The sequence below is a fragment of the Tamandua tetradactyla genome, chromosome 12 (genome assembly GCF_023851605.1).
Source record: "Tamandua tetradactyla isolate mTamTet1 chromosome 12, mTamTet1.pri, whole genome shotgun sequence".
NCBI lineage: Eukaryota > Metazoa > Chordata > Mammalia > Pilosa > Myrmecophagidae > Tamandua > Tamandua tetradactyla.
Window position 1 is genome coordinate 34724432 of NC_135338.1, and position 18944 is coordinate 34743375.

The 18944-nt window shown below is 42.2% G+C and overlaps 1 protein-coding gene and 1 pseudogene across 5 annotated transcripts in view; one reads left to right on the forward strand and one right to left on the reverse strand.

Moving 5' to 3' along the window:
* Positions 1–18944, forward strand: part of FLVCR2 (FLVCR choline and putative heme transporter 2) — a 61510-nt gene that overhangs the window by 26196 nt on the left and 16370 nt on the right. For 3 of the 5 annotated variants that reach the window (XM_077123102.1, XM_077123101.1, XM_077123098.1), the window contains exons 2-3: positions 5771–5912; positions 9600–9740. In XM_077123102.1, coding sequence (XP_076979217.1) covers positions 5771–5912; positions 9600–9740 — 283 coding nt within the window. Of the gene's footprint in view, positions 1–5770; positions 5913–9599; positions 9741–9951; positions 10020–18944 lie in introns of all 5 variants that reach the window. The other 2 variants (XM_077123099.1, XM_077123100.1) reach the window with 2 other exon arrangements.
* Positions 14747–16010, reverse strand: LOC143652028 (cardiolipin synthase (CMP-forming) pseudogene; annotated as a pseudogene).

The window sequence follows — 18944 nt, forward strand, 5'->3', positions numbered from 1 at the left end:
GCATCACTCTGGAAAAAGACATAAAAAGAAAAAAGAAAAAAACTCATATACCCCATACCCCTTACCCCTCCCCCTCATTGACCACTAGTATTTCAAGATACCTAATTTATTTTACCCCTTATCTCTCCCATGTCCTCAAACATGAAGTTTTCACAATCATGCAGTTACATTTTGTAAAAGCTGTATTGTTATACCATTGACTTTAAGAATCATGGCTGCTGGAACACAGCTCAACAGTTTCAGGTACTTCTCTCTAGCCACTCCATACACCATAAGCTAAAAAGGGATATCTATATAAGGCCTAAGAATAACCTCCAGGATAACCTCTTGACTCTGTTTGAAATCTCTCAGTCACTGAAACTCAATTTTTTCTAATTTCTCTCTTCTCTTTTTTGGTTAAGGAGGCTTTCTCTATCCCATGATGCCGGGTCCCAGCTCATACTGGGATTTCTGTCCCGTGTTGTCAGGGAGATTTACACCCCTGGGAGACATGTCCCACATAAGAGGGGAAGACAGTGAGTCCACCTACTGAGAGAGAGGCCATGTCTGAGCAACAGAAGAGGTTCCCTGGGGTTGACACTTAGGCATAATTATAAGTAGGCTTAGCCTCTCCTTTGCAGGAATAAGTTTCATAGGGGTGAACCCCAGGATCAAGGGCTCAGCCTATTGATTTGGTTGTCCCCACTGCTTGTGAGAATATCAGGAATTCTCCAAATGGGGAAGTTGAATATTTCCTCCTTTCTCCCCAGTTCCCCAAGGGGATTTTGCAAATGCTTCCTTATTCACTGCCCAAATCACTCTAGGATATATCGGAACATCACACTAACCTGGACAAACTAACAAGATCTCATGCCTTATTCAAGATTACATGTACTTATGGTGTTCAACTAAACTGACCATACAAGTAAAATTAAGTAATATGCTACCCAAAATATAAATTTTGAATGAAATAAACATCTCTCCCTTTGGTCTCACACAGAAGTTGAAGTTTTAAAATATGGACGATATCTTTACCCTGTATTCTGATCTATCCCAGTCTTATCCAGATCAACTTCATTCATAACTCTATTCGAAGTCTGATCCCTTTTTCAACTTTTTAAACAGTTCCTGTATGGAGTAATGCTGGCTGTCATAGCTTTAGAGCTCTGAGTCTCAGGTGCCACATAAACACCCAAAGTTTCTGGGAATGACCAGGTTATATACAAACAGCTCAGTATCTCAGAGTTTACAAATAACAATTACAACTTCTGAGTATATGTGACTGCTGTAAGAGCTTACAATCTAGGACCCTTTACAGTAAGCTCCAACCTGATAACCCATGTTCTCAACTTCAATTCACCATGTTTTTATATTATAGTTAGTCCGTATGAGTGAGGCCTGATGATATCTGTCTTTCTGTTCCTGACATTTCATTCAACATACTGTCCTTAAGGTTTATTCACCTCGTTGCATGCCTCTCTACTTCATTCCTTCTTGTGGCCACTCAGTAGTCATTGTATATATACACCACAGTTCCCCCTTCTTTCCCTCAGTCATTGTGCTCTTAGGACACCTCTATCCATTGTGAATTTGAACACTTCAGACATGTTACTTTTTTGCACCCAAGGTTCATTGTCTGCAAAATTAGAACAATAATAAATGTCCCTTTCTGGGGTAGTTGTGAGGATTATTTGAGATACTCCATGTAAACCTCCGTACATTTTACCTATAATTATTAATGAAGTAGGGAAAAATCACTGGAGCCTCTGAGAAATGGGCAAGCTTTGTATTGCCGGCAGGCTCAGAGGACTTCTGTCCAAAGTCTGAGCCTTGAATAACCTTTGTCTCCAGATTATATAGGAAAGCAAGCAGGGCGGGAGTTACTGGGAACGAACAGGGGCAGTGCTATAAGCTCTGGCTTATAGCTGATTTCTTTTGTCTGGAATGCAGTCGGGCCCGGGCATGCCTGGCAAATGCAGCAGATGTTTTGTTTCACTGCCTTTTTCAGAAAGTATGTTTTCACACATTCCTGAGAGTACACAAATTCATAAAGGTATTTTGGTAAGGAAATACAGCAATATAACTGGGGTCCCTCTTATGAACTATCTCATTATGATGTGCTAAGCTGTAGAGATAAATATCGGCCCTGCCTTTGTGGAGCTTATAGACTGATTGAGGAGACAGATATTAATTGAATAATCATACAAATATGAAATTATCTATGTGGGATCAAAGAAGGCTTCCTTGAGGAAGTGTGGCTTGAGCTCAGAACTGAAGGACATTTGCATTTCCTAGGTGAAATAGGGGCAGTCAGGGCATTCCATACTGGGCAGAGGAGTTTGTGCAAAGTCCTTGTGGCCCTTGCACATGAGGGGGGTTAGGTGTTTGAGGAGGCCAGTGCGGCTGAGTCACCAAAAGTGAGCCAACCAGGGGCAGGACAGACAGACCCTGTTCATGGAACTTTGTAAACTATGTTTAGGATTTTTGCCCATAATTTAAAAGCAAGGGGAAATCACAGCAAGGTATAAAAGCGGGGGGGGGGGGAAATGACCTGATCACTATTTCCACAGACCCCACTGGCTACAGAATGGAGAATGAATGGGTGCAGAGCCACATGGAAACCATTAAGGGGCCCATGTCATACTTTTTTCCTAGGGCCAGTGTCTCCCCAAATGATGGATCCTGTGTGTGTTAAAATACATGTGCTCAGGACCCACCCCAGACCCGAGGGATCACAGTGGGGGTGGGGCTGGTGACATTTATCATAGGCAAGCTTGGGGAACACTGCTACAAGCTATGTAAAATGAAGAGCACCTAACTGCATTGAAAAGTGATTCTTAAAAATTAAGTTCCAAAACAGCAAAGATTATTACTTGATTTGTGTGCTTTCTGTTTTTTTGAGGATGATAAAACTAGAACAAATGCAGGGAAATAAGCCAAGTCAAATCCAGTGGTTTTCAATCATTTGCATTCCTGGCCTGGAGATGCTTTTTGTGAGCATCAAAAAGGTGCTGGCACCACCCTACCAAAGGAGCATTCTTCTATCTTGAATTAATATTGTACTTTCTTGGACTCCAGGTCTCTGGTTTTTACCCCAGAGGTGTTCTGTTCAATGCATGATAGACCTCTCATGGGTGAAAATATGGGTTTCTTTGTTGATGAGCATTAAACTGGCATTTTGTGGGGGATGGCGAGCTGAGTGCCAGTTCTGGAGTCAAACAGAACTGGGTTAGACAACTACTTAACTGCTAACCAGCCGTGTGACCTTAGGCAGGGTGCTGACCTTCAGTCTTTTCTTCTTATCTGTAAAGTTATTGCAGAGATAAAGTATATTAGATACCCAGCTCATGGTAGATGCTCAAGAAATGGCAGGCCATACTCCTTTCTCCCTACTCTTACATTTGTTTTCTTATCACTGTGGGGACAATGCAATTTATAGAAAGAACCTGGAGCTGGTGGACAGATCTGTGTGATCTTCCTACTTTTGTGTAGACATAATTTTTCACATCTCTCTATCCATTCATTCATCTTTCCGGCTAGGCAGCCGACATTACTGAGAACCTACTATGGAACAGACCTTGGAAGTAGGAACTAGGAATAGAGTTGTACCCTTGCTGAATACTGCTCTCAAGCAGCAGAAAAAAACTATTTCTTAAGAGAGAAGATTATGGCTTACCAGTGGCAGGGGTAAAGATAGGAGAGGGGAGTTATTGCTTACCGGGTACTGAGTTGCTGTTTGGGGTGAAAATCTTGGTGTTGGATGGTGGTGCTGGCAACACAACATTGTGACTCAAGTTAATGCCAGAGGATTGTCTGCTTGAAAGTGGTTAAATGGGACATTTTATGTGTATATATGACAGCATAAGAACAACTGAAACCAAAAACAAAAATAAACCATAGAACTGTACAAACCAAAGAGTAAACGCTGATGTAAACTATGGACTTCAGCTAATAATATAATTTTAATAATACCGCTTCATTGACTAACAAATGTATCAGATGAATACAAATGTCAATAATGGAGAAAATTGCGCTTGCCTGGGGCGGGGATGGGGTAGGTGGTTTATGGGAACTCTGTACTTTCTGTGCAATTTTTATGTAACCCTACAATGGGTTAAAAAAAATAGTGTATCAAAAAGAAGAAGGAGGGGTACAAAGGAGGAGGAGAAAGAAGGAGAAGCAGCAGCAGTAGCCTGATTCTACTTTTACAAATCAGTTTGACCAAGGGACAGATAAATCTTCAACATGTGATATGCTTCTGTTGCAGAGAAGCCTCCTACTTCCTCAGACTTCCTCAAGGCTCTTAGCCCCTGAGCACCCTGCTGCCAGATTGAGTGCGTAAGGCACTTGCCTGAGGCACCAGAAGAACTGTTTACTTACCTCAACTCTGCTAGAACTCTGTGAACTAAGGCGCTTTAGCCTCTAGAATTTACCCTTCTGCAGCCTCCATTTGGTCCTCTGATAATTGAGCTGTAATAGAAGATTGCAAAGGAACTTTTAAAATGTGACATTCATTCCTTTGACCCACTAGTATGGCAATTTGTGATATCTGTTGTATTTTTGTTTTGACTTTTTCTTCCCTGCTAGATTATAAAGTTCCTGCCGTGTGTGTATATACATATATCTTGATACCCCCCCCAAAATGTCTAGTAATTTTCACACAGTAGATGCTTTAATGGTGTGTATTCTTTATTATGTACTGGCATAAATTGGAAGAGCTCTTCACCCTCCCTGTGGATGCCTTTTGTGAATATTTCAGAGCTAAGAGCCCTGAAAAACCAATCAAGGAGGTCAGCAGATTGGTAGCTGCTGGAGTAGAAGCAAATTCCTTCTTTATCTGCAGTGCCTTTCAAGTACAATAGAAGAAAAATGGAATCTCAAGATGAAGTATTTGCTCATCTTCCTTCACTCTTGGAATTGGAATTTTAAGCTCGCCCAAGTTTTCAGGCTATTTTCCAATTTCTGCCTTGATATCAAGTGTGGCAGAAGGATTTTGGGGAGCTATATCATAGCTAATACTAAATCAAAGCCTTCTGACCTTGAAAATATCCAGGCCAGGTTATCTGTCAGGTTACTGGAGTTTGAACTACAATCCTGATATGAGTTTGGGTTTGTTGGTGTGTGCTTGTGTTTGGCTCCCAATTTGCATGTGCCCGTGCCCTGTGTGTATTGATTTATGCAGTTGTGTGTGACTTCACACACACAGATCTATGTAAGTTTCTAAGTTATTCACACAATGAATTTAAGCTTCCACATTTGTAAATGTGGTAGCAACTTTAGGCTTCCAACTCTTACTGAATGCAGGGTCTTGGGGTTGCAGGGTCTAGAAATTTTTTCCAGCTGGTCTCAGTTCCAGATGAACAAAAAGCAAGAATTTTAAGTGGCACAAGGGAAAACATCAATTTTGTTTTAGAACAATAAAACAATATTGCCCTAGAGATGAATAAACTCTCTCTTTGTAAACAAACAAAGCAAAACAAAAAAACTGCCCTAGAGATGAGAGTATAAAAAACATGATTCTTTAGTTTGCAGCTAGAGAAGAGCCTGCCTGTGTTTGAGACCCCAACTATAATTTTTTTCCATAGGCACTGACAGTGAGGGGTGGCCAGAAGTGTGTGAGTTGCGTTGCCGGTCAGAAAAAATATTTCTCTGGTCTTGAATGAAAACCATCCCTCTTTAGCTTTTTAAGCAAACTAGAATTGGAGGATTTTGTTTCTTACCAAATATCTCTTTAAAATTGTGCTGTCTCTTCTTGACCATTGGTAACTGTGATTGTGTCTGTCTTCTACAGCTTGGGATCGCAATTGGGTTCTTGGTCCCTCCTATTTTGGTACCCAACATCAAAGACGATGACAAGCTTGCCTACCACATCAGCATCATGTTCTACCTAATAGCAGGTGTGGCCACTCTGCTTTTCATCCTTGTCATCATTGGTAAGGTCATTAGTAGATCATTGGTCGGGGCAGGGAGTCTGCTGACTTTGAGGGGGGCAGGGGGGTGTCTGCATGACTTGTGAACATAGCATAGAATACCACAGGCATTTCCAGAAACTTGAAGCTGGGCTTTCCCTGGTCTTTAAATGTTTTGGTCTGAGCAGTTGCCCCCAGTAGAGCTGACTTACCCTGGGTGCTTCGTTAAGGGCTCAGTGAAGGTTTCAATATTATTTAACCAGGTGGCTAAATCCATCTCACCAGGGTAGATTTCTCATTCTGTCTGTGGAACTCCAGTGAACATTTACGATATCATGCTAAGCATGGCTGATTCATTTAATCCTCAATAACCCTATGAGGGCAAGGTTCTATTATTATCAAAGCTGAAAATGAGTCTTAAGGGAAGTTAGATAAATTATTCAAGATTAGATAGCTAGTGAGTGACAGAGAATGCACTAGTTAAACAAACCTAAGCTGTCTTCCGAAAAAGCAAAACAAAGCAAAAACAGAAAACAAGAAATTGACCACAAAATACTGATAATCTCGTCAACTCACCTGAGAACACTTGGGGATTGCATTGTTAATACTTTTTTTTTAATTATAAGAGTAAAATGTGCTCATTATGGAAAAATCTAGAAATGCAAAACATAAAAAAAAAAGAATGACCGTTAGCTTAGCCTTGTGCAGGTTAATCCCAAACACCAACTTCGTAACTGCTATTAATATTTTATAATGTACATTTAACCATTGAGGTAGTTGGTTAATGTAATTTTACATTCTCTCTTTTCATCTGAGTGTTGTTATATGGTCTGTGATAAATTCAGAAACAACAAGGTACAGGTGTTCATGTTTAGTAAGTCACCTGTCTAAAGGTAATCATTTCTTCCTAGTGCCTGAAATTTCTATCTTGTCTTAGAGGTTTCATTCCTGCCTGTTGTCCTCACCCCAGAGCCATGCAATTCTATAATCATGTATTTCATCCAACTGTTTTTTCTATATCATTCCCTTCCTGGAGTTCTGGATGAGGAAGGGCTTCCAGATGGCTCTAAAAGCTGGCACGATGCCTTGGTGCTGCTAAAGAGGTGAGAAGTTTAACAGAGCCAGCTTCTGTGGCTGTGCATGACAGCAGGGAATAGTAAAGCCGGCGACCCTCTTAACTCAGGCAGACTTTAAGTTTCAAATTGTCATGCGCCTGGCTCCAAGTTCTGGTATTTGTAACAGATAAAGGCCCAGTTCTTTGCAGTTGAGGATCGGGAGGTATAGGGCATTTCTACATTTTGGAATTTTGTTATCAAGCACAAAACTAACTAAGTGAGTAAAGAATTGAAAACATCTTTTCTGATTTCTGGTCTGTAGTTGCCAGATCCTTGCGCCAACTCCTGAGGCTTCAGAGACAATGAACCTTCTTGCCTTGTGTTTTTTTTTTCCCTGATGGAAGGGGAGGAAGACAGGCAAGACAATGGGTGAAAGGGTCGGTAGGAGGTTTCCCATTACTATTTTGGAGAGGGAAGAACTAGGGCCCACTGTCCCTCCCCAGCCCTTCATTTCAGAGTGTTGGCTCCTGGAGGAGCACATGTACATCTTTCCTGTTTCCTTTGAGAGGCAGATGTCTGATTCAAACCTTGAGAAATTAGGATAGGACTCCAGATTTTTCCTGCAGGAAAGGCTCCTTTCACTTATTCATGGACTTTTTATTGGCTGTTCTGAGCCAGGCTCTTTGCTAAGCATGAGCAAGATAGTTCCTCTCCTCTTCAGAGCAGCTCTGGTGCTAAGCCATAAACTGGTTTCACTAATCACAAATCTCAGCTTTCACTTCTTGTCCATTCATGTGTTCTGTTTTATTTTTTTCAGTGCTCTTGGTAGGTTATTTGCTGGTTAGTATGGGACTTTAAAAAAAATTTTTTTTATTGACAAACCTACATACACATATAGTCTAGACGTGGCATACAATCAATGGCTCATGATATTATCACATAGTTATGTATTCATCACCATGATCATTTTGAGAACATTTGCATCACTCCAGAAAAAGAAATAAAAAGAAAAAAGAAAAAACCCATACATGCCATAACCCTTACCCCTCCCTCTTATTGACCACTAGTATGTCAATCTACCCAATTTATTTTACCCTTATCCCCCCTATTATATATTTTTTATCCATATTTTTTTACTCATCTGTCCATACCCTGGATAAAAGAAGCATCAGACACAAGGTTTTCACAATCACACAGTCACATTGTAAAAGTTATTCCATTATACAATCATCTTCAAGAATCAGGGCTACTGGAACACAGCTCAGCAGTTTCAAGTACTTCCCTCCAGCTACTCCAATATACTATAAACTAAAAAGAGATATTACATTATGCATAAGAATAACCTCCAGGATAATCTCTCAACTCTGAAATCTCTCAGCCACTGAAACTTTATTTTTTCTCATTTCTCTCTTCTCTTTTTTGGTTAGGAAGGCTTTCTCTATCCCATGATGCCTGGTCCCAGCTCATACTGGGATTTCTGTCCCATGTTGCCAGGGAGATTTACACCCCTGGAAGACATGTCCCACATAGGAGGGGAAGACAGTAAGTTCACCTACTGAGAGAGAGGCCACATCCGAGCGACAGAAGAGGTTCCCTGGGGGTGACACTTAGGCATAATTATAAGTAGGCTTAGCCTCTCCTTTGCAGGAATAAGTTTCATAGAGGTGAACCCCAGGATCAAGGGCTCAGCCTATTGATTTGGTTGTCCCCACTGCTTGTGAGAATATCAGGAATTCTCCAGATGGGGAAGTTGAATGTTTCTTCCTTTCTCCCCAGTTCCCCAAGGGGACTTTACAAATACTTCTTTATTCATTGACTAGATTACTCTGGGATATATCAGGACATCGCACTTACCTGGACAAACCAACAAGATCTCATGCCCTATTCAAGATTCCATGTACTTATAGTATTCAACTAAACTAACCATACAAGTTAAATTAAGTAATGTTTTAATTATTATTTAATTACCCAAAATATAAATTTTGTACCAAATAAACATCTCTCCCTTTGGTCTTAAACAGAAGTTAAAGTTTTAAAATATGGACCAAATCAATCTTTACCCTGTATTTTGATCTACCCCAGTCCTATCCAGAACAGCTTCATTCATATCTCTATTTGAGGTCTGATCACTTTTTAACTTTTTAAACAGTTCCTGTGTGGGTAATGCTGACTGTCATGGCATCAGAGTTCTAACACTGGGTCTCAGGTGTCAAATAAACACCGAATTTTCTGGGAATGACCAGGTTAGATACAAACATCTCAGTATCTCAGAAAAACAGTTACAACTCTGGAATAGTCGTGACTGCTATAAGAGCTTAAAATCTAGGCCCTTTACAATATTGTAAAATAGGCCCTTTACAATAGGCCTATTATGGGACTTCTTGATCCTAGACGATTGCATGGGAGGCCCAATGATTTCAGCTTTCCACAGGCCACTAAGGAATGGAAGCAAGAGACCACTCATTCAGCCTCAGACACTGCAAAGCAGCTTCACCGGAGGAAGCTTTACAGGATGTAACTGAGGAATGTAACATTTCCTTTTGGAGTCTTTACTCCTCTCAGGTGATGGATGGATCCAGCTCTCATCCATGTGTCAGCTTGGCTGCGGTGGGACCAAGAAGTATTTACATTGATCTCTCTGTTTTTCTCCTTTCAGTATTCAAGGAGAAGCCTAAATACCCCCCCAGCAGGGCCCAGTCCTTGAGTTATGCCTTGGCGTCCACTGATGCTTCGTACTTGAGTGCCATCGTCCGGCTCTTCAAAAACCTCAACTTTGTGCTGCTTATCATCAGCTATGGTAAGGTGCAGACATGTGCAGGAGTGCACTTAAACTGGGAACGTGAGCAGAGATGCTGTGAGGGATGTGAAAGGTCTTCTGTGTCTCTGCATCTTACCCTTTCTAAATCTAATGTGTACAGCTGAAGTTATTGTAAAGATCAAGCTCTGTACTTCAGAGCTTTTCCACGTGCAATACGTTCCACCTCAGAAAACCTTCCTTCCCATCCCAGGTTGTCTGACCAGTGTCTGCTGGTCCTTTGAGTGTCATCTTATTGTCAACTTTGTAAAGCAGTATCAGGTACGCTTTCCTCTTTTATTATGCTGTTCCTTGTACCTCTTAACACTTATCATTAAAAAGAAAAAAAATTCCAGGTCTCTTTCCCACGAGAGTATGAAGTACTTGACCGTGAGATTTATATCCTTAGCAGTGGCTGGCCTGGTAGCTGAATGAGTGAATGAATGAATGGATGGATGAATGAGTCTTTCCACATAAACCACTCCTATTCTAGTCCTCCCTCACCTTGTGACATTGACTCCTTTTTTAACTGAATGCTTTTTATGAATCTTTATATTGGTGCCTTTCATCATAAATTTGAATCTTTATGTTGCCTGCCTTTCCAGTGTAGTGTTTTCCCAACCTTTGATAAGAATGTCACACCAGACAAGGGTAAGGACAATCTTAATGGCATTTCATGAAAGAGTGTCTATCCTCTAGATGGACATCAATCTGTTAACGTACCACTATCCAGGCTACATTTCACTATTTAATCCACTGGTTAAAGTTTGATTAAAATCAAGAGTCAACAGGTTAAAAAAAAAATGTCAACAGATGTGTAGCATACTTAGTAACCAGATAAGAAAGAAAAAAAAAAAAAAGACTAATTTGACATGACTTATTCTTAGTGAAACACCAGTTGGCTATCATCTCATGTTTTCTGTAGGTTCACAAACCATGTGTTTTATGACACCACTAGCATTTACTATGTGCCAAGTGCTTTTCATGTATGGTTTTGTTTAAGTCCCACCTCACTGATGTGAGGTAGGTACCTTTCACCAGGTGAGGAAACTGAAACTCTGAGATTAGGTAACTTGCCCAAGTCACACAGCTATTAAGTGGCAGAGCCAGAATTCAAATACAGGTTTATCTGACTCCAGAGTCTGCTCTCTTAGTTACTATTTTGTAGTTACCTAAGATCCTTTCTAGAATTGTGATAGAAATTCATTTTAGGACTCTCAGTGCCCTTTATCTCAGTTCATGTATTTATCTGCTGAGGCATAGATGTGGTAAAGAGGCACGGTAGGAAGACACACCTAAATTTTCTAGGCATACAAAATGGCCAGAGGCTTCCCCCTGGACTATCTCTAGATGACAAAATTAGTCTTCAAGGTCTCAGTTCTCCATTTCTCATTCCTTCAGTTTCTCAGTTCTCTCTGGGTATCTTTGCATTCATCCACAATAAAAAGACAATGCTTCCAACACTTAGAAATGTCCAACTAAGTAAGTTGTCAGTTGCCAACTATTGGGAGTCATTCACGAATAGGGATGGCCAACTTTGATGGGGATATTGTGGGGAATCTCAGGGGATCATGGATAGTAAAACCAGATGACCTTTGAGTTACCTTCCAGATTTAGGATTCCATGATGCAAAAAACTTTGTTTTCCCCAGAGATAAAACTCTTGAGTGCATTGACCATAGACAACCATAAACTTTGTTGAATCTGACACAGGGTAGTTTGAGCCTAACTTGGGATTCTAGGGTGGATGAGTGCTCGATAAATATTTCCTAAGGATGAGGGAGCAGTGGTCCCATTCCAGAGGCTGTGGCCTGGATGCAGGGCCAGGCCACTACCCATGAAAGCAAGAGACAAAAGCAAAAATGACCAGGAGCAAGGTTGCTCCTCATCCTTGAGGGGCTCAGCTTGGAGTCATACTGTGGGGGGTAAGGCAGTTTCATTCCCTCTCTGTTTGTTTGGCTGACTGCTTATAAGGTCTTTAATCTGGCAGAGTGACCAGGTTACTGTACTTCTGGGCATTCTTCCTTATCTATTTGTTTAAATGATAACACAGAAAGTAAAGAGAGGAGCCCTTCTGCAATGGTGGAACCTTAGAAAATCTGCTCCTCCACAAAAGCAGCAAGAACACAGGCAAAAATGGTAAAAACAAACTTTTTCAGAACTCTTAGCCAAAGGTTTGCAACAACTCGAGGAGTATTTATTAAAGAAAAATGGTTGAATATTGATAAGGGCAGTGGACTCTGTATTTTAACTTGCCCTATTCTTCTTGAGAGGAAGAACTGGAGAATGAGATATCCACAGACGGCTTTGGAAAAGTCCAGTATATTCCTGGCAATCTGATGGCCACATGCCCATTCAGGTTTGTGCACCTGCTTAAGAAAGATCTGAAAAGGTCCTGAACTCTCACCTCTGCTGACCTTAAGACTCCATGCAAGCAGGAGGTGAAGGCTAAGGTAGATTCCTGAGCACTGAGAGCATGCCCCACAGCACACACAGTTCCTCCCCAAAGTGTTGCCAGACAAAGGCTGTGGATTCTTTTGCCCAACGCAGTCAATAACCAATCCCTGAGACACCAGGGTTTCAAAGAGAGGAAGAGTTTATTACTAGATGTGTAGTAAGAGAGCGGATAGCCTAGTGGCCCAAAATCTGTCTCCCCAAAATACAGTAATTTGAATAGTTTTATCAGAGAAAAGATGGACAGGATTTAGGATAATGAGCACAGTGGCCCCAGATGATGTAATTAGAGGTGATCTGATTATTGAGCATGTGCAGACTGACATGCTTAGCCACACACTGTGTATAAGAAAATGGCAGAGTGATAAGTGACTTGTGGTTAAAGTTTAAGCTACTGCGCATCTGAGGCAGGTCCACTTTGGCTAGATCCAGTCTCAGTTGTCAAGAAAACTTTAGATCTGGGGTGAGTTAGTTTTGGGTTGACCCAAGACCCTTCATTAATGAACAGGAGCTGTCTTTAGTGATTATAAGACTTGAAAGTTGAAAAACTGGGTAACTGTGTTCAAATGAAGGTTAGTTACAAGGCTTTGACAATCACAGAGGCAGAAGATAAGAGTTATACAATCATTATCAGAGATCAAGGCAGCTGGATTACAATTTAGAGATTTGAGGAACTTCCCTCTTCTATTCCAATATACCAAAAAGCAAAAAAGAATGTCTATATAATGATTCAGTAATCAAAATCCTCCCTTAAATCCTGATTTCTCATTTATAAAAAGTTGGGAGACCTATTGGTTCAAGGTATTTAAGGAAACTTCTGTCCAAGCCTTAGTGCACCACTAAGCTAACTGAGCAGAGACTTCAGTGACTAAATACAACAAAGAAATACAGACTATAGAATTGGTCTAGGAAAGTCACTAAACAAACAGCAGCCATGATAGCAGTCCTACTAAGGAAGGTGAATCTGATTTCCAAAGTTGCCACATTATATTGTTTAGAATGCTCAATTTTAAACAACAACAACAAAAAAGTGAGACATACAAAGAAGCAGTAAGGTATGGTACATAGGGGAAAAAGAAGTTAATAGAAACAGTTCCTGAGGAAGCCCAAATGTTAGACCTAGTAGAAAAATATTTTAAATCAGCTGTTATTAATATGTTCAAAGAACTAAAGGAAACCATATCTAAGGAATTAAAGAAAGTTATGAAAATGGTGTCCACTAAATTGGCAGTTAACTTGAGATAGCGCTAAACTACAAGGACAGTTTACTTTTGAGCCTCTGAAAGCATCTGACTCACTTGTATATAGATAGAATTTTACTAGTGTTTATCTCAAAGGCCTGGGACTGTCCCAGTGAGAAGGAGTTAAGTTAATCTGGATGTTTGTACACAATTTCTTTATAGTTAGAGAACCACAAACCCTATTTTCATGGTAAAGAATTGGGCTTGGTGACAGGGCTCTTTGCCTAGAAGGAAATTATTCTTAAACTTAATCACCGATTTGAAAAAAAATGTGAATGATTTGCTGTGTGCCAGGCACCATGTTAAGTCCTTACCATGCATTATCTCATTTAATCTTCAAAACAAACCCGTAACCTAGGCCCTTTACTATTTCATTGTGTACACAAGGAAACTGAGACTCTGAGAGATTAGGTCCCTTGCCCCCAGGAGGACAGCTAGCAAGGAACAGAGTTCCTTAAGTTTTTCCTTAACTATAAGGAAAAGTGAACCACACAAGCATGTATGAGGACACTTGAACTAGTTTCAGAATTTAGATTTAAACTTTTGTTTTTCTAAAGCCAAAGCCCACGTCCCTAATGACAGCACTGTTTTTCCTCCCCCTCCAGAAAGGAACCTCTTAGAGACAAAGCCTTAGGCTCTTCTTCTTGCCCTTTTTTTTTATTTTTTATTTCCAGCTCTTTTATTCCTTGAATATCTTAACAACAACAAATAAGACTTCCCAAAGTTTAAAAAATCTTTGAAAAATATACAGTTTCATATTTACATATCACATAAGTACAGGTTCCAATATCCTACAAACATTGCCATGTTAGAAACAATGGACAGGCATGATGTAAATCACTGCCTCTTGGGTAACAGACATGTCCTCTTATTCCAACTACCTTTGTTACTTGTTATCCTAATACATAAATGGTTGAGCACCTGAGAGGCTGGAAGACTTTTTGGGGCATGAATTTCAACACCGTCTATTTTCTCTATTTTCAAATATTTCAAATCTTATTATTTCCAAAACTCATTGCATTTTAAATCTCTTTATAACTTCATCCACAGCTATCTTTATTCTGTCACTATTCTAAGTGATCAAAATACTGTGAACTGTTAATGTATAGAGGGATCTAAAAGCCATAAGACTGTTCAGTCAGACTGTACAGGATACATATTTAAACCCAGGGAATTCCCTGGTGCTTTGTGAGTAACCTAAATTCTACTGAAAGAGTGGTGGTACCCCTCAGTTTCCATGCTCTGACTTTTTTAAATTTAATATTTAAAAATAACAGACAATTGATATTTTATAAATTAATCAAGCAACCTAAGATAAAAAATTCTAAATTATAGTTTATTTGTATTTAAAAATACGTACGAAATTCCCATATGCCCATGATCAAGCTTATTTTCAATGCATATCACTTCAATTTTGTTGACATGGTTTGTTCTGACAAGTACTTTTTCAAGCTGAACACCAAAATGGGGAAACTCCTGTGGATTTCCACTTGGCCCTGATGCCAGTGATGTATACTGCTTCCTTGCTACTGATGATGGATGATTTTCATCTGCCTTTTATCACTTGGATGGTTTTCCGACCATAATGATAGTAACTGTAAGCTGATGCAGCTGTGGTGAAAGCTGTAAAACACCAAAGTATCTGAAGATAAATGCTGTCAGCATAATTGAAAACTGGAGCTGCCAAGGAAGCTGCCACCAAGATTAACTGGACTGCTGTGTTTACCTTGCTGATGAACGTTGGTTTTAATCTAGCAGTGGCATAGCAAGGATTAAAATATTTAGCAAGTGTTCGCGGTGTTGAAGAGTTCAATATCTGACATAAAACACGGCAGCAATCAACATTACATCTCTTGAAATGATCATGTAAGTAAGTGAAACTGGAATAAGATCTGCATAGGTCAAGCTAACATACAAGATACTGATAAGTATTTTATCAGCAAGTGGATCAAGAGCACTTCCCAAAGCTGATTTTTGATTGGCCCAGTTTCGAGCAATAAATCCATCCAACAAATCAGTCTGGCTAAAGCAAAAACTCCTAGTGCAATATTAAAATCTTCTTCAATAATCAAATAGCCCAAAACTGGGGCCAAGCCCATCTTCGTCATAGACAACATATTTGGGATTGTCCATGGATTTTCATACAGGCTGGCGGCGCTTGCCGGGCCCCACCGGCCGCCCAGGGCCTCCGCGGCGGTGTCTCCTCCGGCCGCGGGCTCCGGGGCCGCCTTCCCCGCGCCCGAACAGTGGCCTCGCGGACCTGACCCGGGCAGCCACAGGCCGAGCGCGGCCGAGCGCAGCCACCAGCGCTCCGCGAGGAGGCCCAGGCAGCCCAGGTAGCAGGGCGCGGGCAGGGCGGGCAGCAGGGCCCCGCGGGTGCGCCTCTCGCCCGGCCGCGCCCCCGGCGCCCAGGCGGCGCCACGCAGGGCCCCCCAGGAGCCGCGCGCCACGCGCGAAGCCAGCATGGCCCTGCGGCAGCCCCGCGCCAACGCAGGCGGCGAGAGCTCAGCAACCCCAGGTACTGGCGATCCGCTTCTCCATCGGCTCCCACCACTTCCAGACAAGCTCGGCCACCGCCGTCTCCAAACTAGTTTTCCAAACCCAGCAACTCTTCTTGCCCTTTTGTCTGAGTTTTCCTTTCAATATACAGAGGGAAATATGGCTTTTCTCAGAGTCACTCCTCCAGACCACCTATCCAGGGAGTGGTTTCTCCCAAGGTAATGGTCTGGAGTTCTAGGGGCTTAGAAGCAGAGCCTATCACATATTGACCAGCAATCTTCAGGATTTGGGGACACTGGGGTGTCGGTATTGGTGTGTATCTTTAAGGTTTACAAATCATGTAAAGGTAGTGTTTGGTATCAGTTGTCTGAGGCTCTCTGGCTCCAAAGTAAAAAGAAGAAAATCCTCTGTAAATTCAACTAGATGCTCCCCCCAGAATGTCTCACCCATCCACTTCCCAAATTCCCACTCTTGTTGCAGTTCCAGCTTCAGGTTGAACTTTGAGGAGAGATTGGCTCGTGTTGTTTCTATTGTGCACATGGTGTTCAGATTTTGCTCTGACTCATATCCACTTAAAAGCACTTGGTGAAAGCCTAACCCAGCAGACTCACCCAAGATGGGGGAGGAAGTTCAGGCAAAGCTTTATTTCCAGGATAAACGACCACCTAGAGGTGGAAGGGAATAGGGTTTTTATGGCTTGGAGGTAGGGAGTTGGGGGTAGGGGTTAGGTGGGTTTTCATTGTTGGGTTTTTGGAAGTTGGCAGTCTTCCATTGGTGAAGTTTAAAATTTAAACGCTGCCTTAGTTATGCAGGGTTGTAACTGTGGGAGGGTGGAGGTTGAGTATGGGGAGTTTACTCCAAGAATGCATTGCTGGAGAGTGGAGGTTGAGCAAGGGTAGTTTCATGGCAAGAGGGCAACTGCTGGAGGGTGAAGGAGATGCGGGCTGGCGTGGGTTAGGGTGGGAGAGGCTTTCTGAAATATTTGCCAGGGGTAGGTCACATCACGGGGGCAGGGGTCCTGTCCTCCAGGCCCGACACTTAGGGGATATTCATGGAGATAGCATTTCATGAGCACATTTGTTGGGAGGGAGTGGACATGTCTTGCAGTAGGAGCCTTGAATGCTGGACTAGTGAGCAGAGTTGGCACTGAGGCATAGGAGGTGTGAGTTTTGGTATCAGGCCTGCCATTTACTGAGAATACCACCCTGTGCCCGTCTTTTGCCCCTCTAATACCCACCCACACCAGAAAGTAGTAGTAGTTAACCCTTTGGAGAACCCCTGCTCTCCAACCCCCTCCCACGTGCTCACACATGCACATGTATGAATGCACCCCCTTCTCCCTACCTTAGTCCTGATTCAGACCAGGTCATTTCCCATCTTGCTGGGAGTGAGGAATGGCTATCAAGTGAACCACACAAGCATGTATGAGGACACTTGAGCTAGTTTCAGAATCACCTGGAAAGTTTGTTCAAACACAGATTGGTGGGCCCCACTCCCAGAGTTTCTGCTTTGGTGCCTCTGGGATAAGGGTGTGTGGGGTTGTGTGGCAGGGATTTGCATTCCTATTAAATTCCCCAGGTGGTTCTGATAGTCCCCAAACCACACTGAAAACTCTTTCTCTAAACCATTGAGTTCCCAGACAATCTGTTCGGTTTTGACAGTGTAAGTGGACCAGCTCGGGTTGCTGTTCCTTTGACTTTTTCAGGCTCAAGAAAGCACTGAGATTCGAGGTGGTTTTTAGCTCTCACCTCCTGGACCCTTTTGTTCCCTGGGGATTCTTCCCTCCTTTGGCAGTTCCTCCTTGCTCTCCCCAAACTGAGAGTAGTCCTTGCGAGAGGCTGAGAGCTTAACTTGGAATAGTCTCAGGCTAGGCTAAGAGGCTGGGAGAGGACCCACAGGGGCAGGAAAAGGGGAGGGGGCATTTTTCTGCCTTCTCCCTGCCCACGCCCACCTCCCTTTTCAGGAATGTGTTCCCTTTGGGGCTGTCTTGACTCAGGAATGGAATGTTCAGGTGGCTAGCTGTCTGGTACGAATGAATGCGGGAACTCATCGTCCTCATGACCATTCAGCTGGCTCTTAGCATGTTTGGTGAGACTTCTGGGTTTGTGGACCCCCGTGGCCCGGTGCCACTCAGGAAGCTGCCTCGAGCCTTACCTTGCTGTAACCCGACAGAGGCTGTGGATTCTTTTGCCTGATGACACGCTCAATAACCAATTCCTGAGACATCGGGATTTCAAGGGGAGTTTATAACTAGGTACATAGGAGGGAAGCAGATGGCCTAGCGGCCCAAAATCTGTCTCCCCGAGTTTAGGGGGCTTGAGGTCTTTAAGGATTTTAGCAAGGGGAGAGGAGGTCACTTCGGATAGCAAGTTCAGAGCAGAAAAGGAGACAGTGTTATCATGATCATTTCAATAAGAGAACATAAGTTGGGCGGGCCACGGTGGCTCAGCAGGCAAGAACGCTTGCCTGCCATGCCAGAGGATCTGGGTTTGATTCCCGGTGCCTGCCCATGTTAAAATAAAAAAAAAATAAAAAAAAAATAAAATAAAGAGAACATAAGTTGAAAGGAGGGGAGGCAGAGCTGTCACTTCAGTACGAAAGGTGTAAGCCAAAAGGAGGGGAGACAAGTTATCTTTCGATAGCAGAACCCAACTGATATGATTTACAAATGTCTAGGACTGAAGCTAGTTAATGGCTGACGTCAAATTCTTCAGTTGCATTAGGACCTTTGCCCTACAAGGAAATGACCAGATAGAAGGGGTGACAGCTCTTACAGTTACAAAGGCACAAGATAAGGGCTTTTACAAACATTTCAGATTATCAGGGCAGCTGGATTACAATTTTGGGATTTCAGGTATTTCCCTCTGTCTACTCCAATATTCCAGAAAGAAATATGATTCAGTAATTAAAATCATCCCTTAAATCCTGATTTCTCAGTTACATTGTTGCATCCCTGGTGACCTGCCCAGAGAGACTGGGATGAGAGGAAATTGTTCAGTGACTTGAGCTGAGAA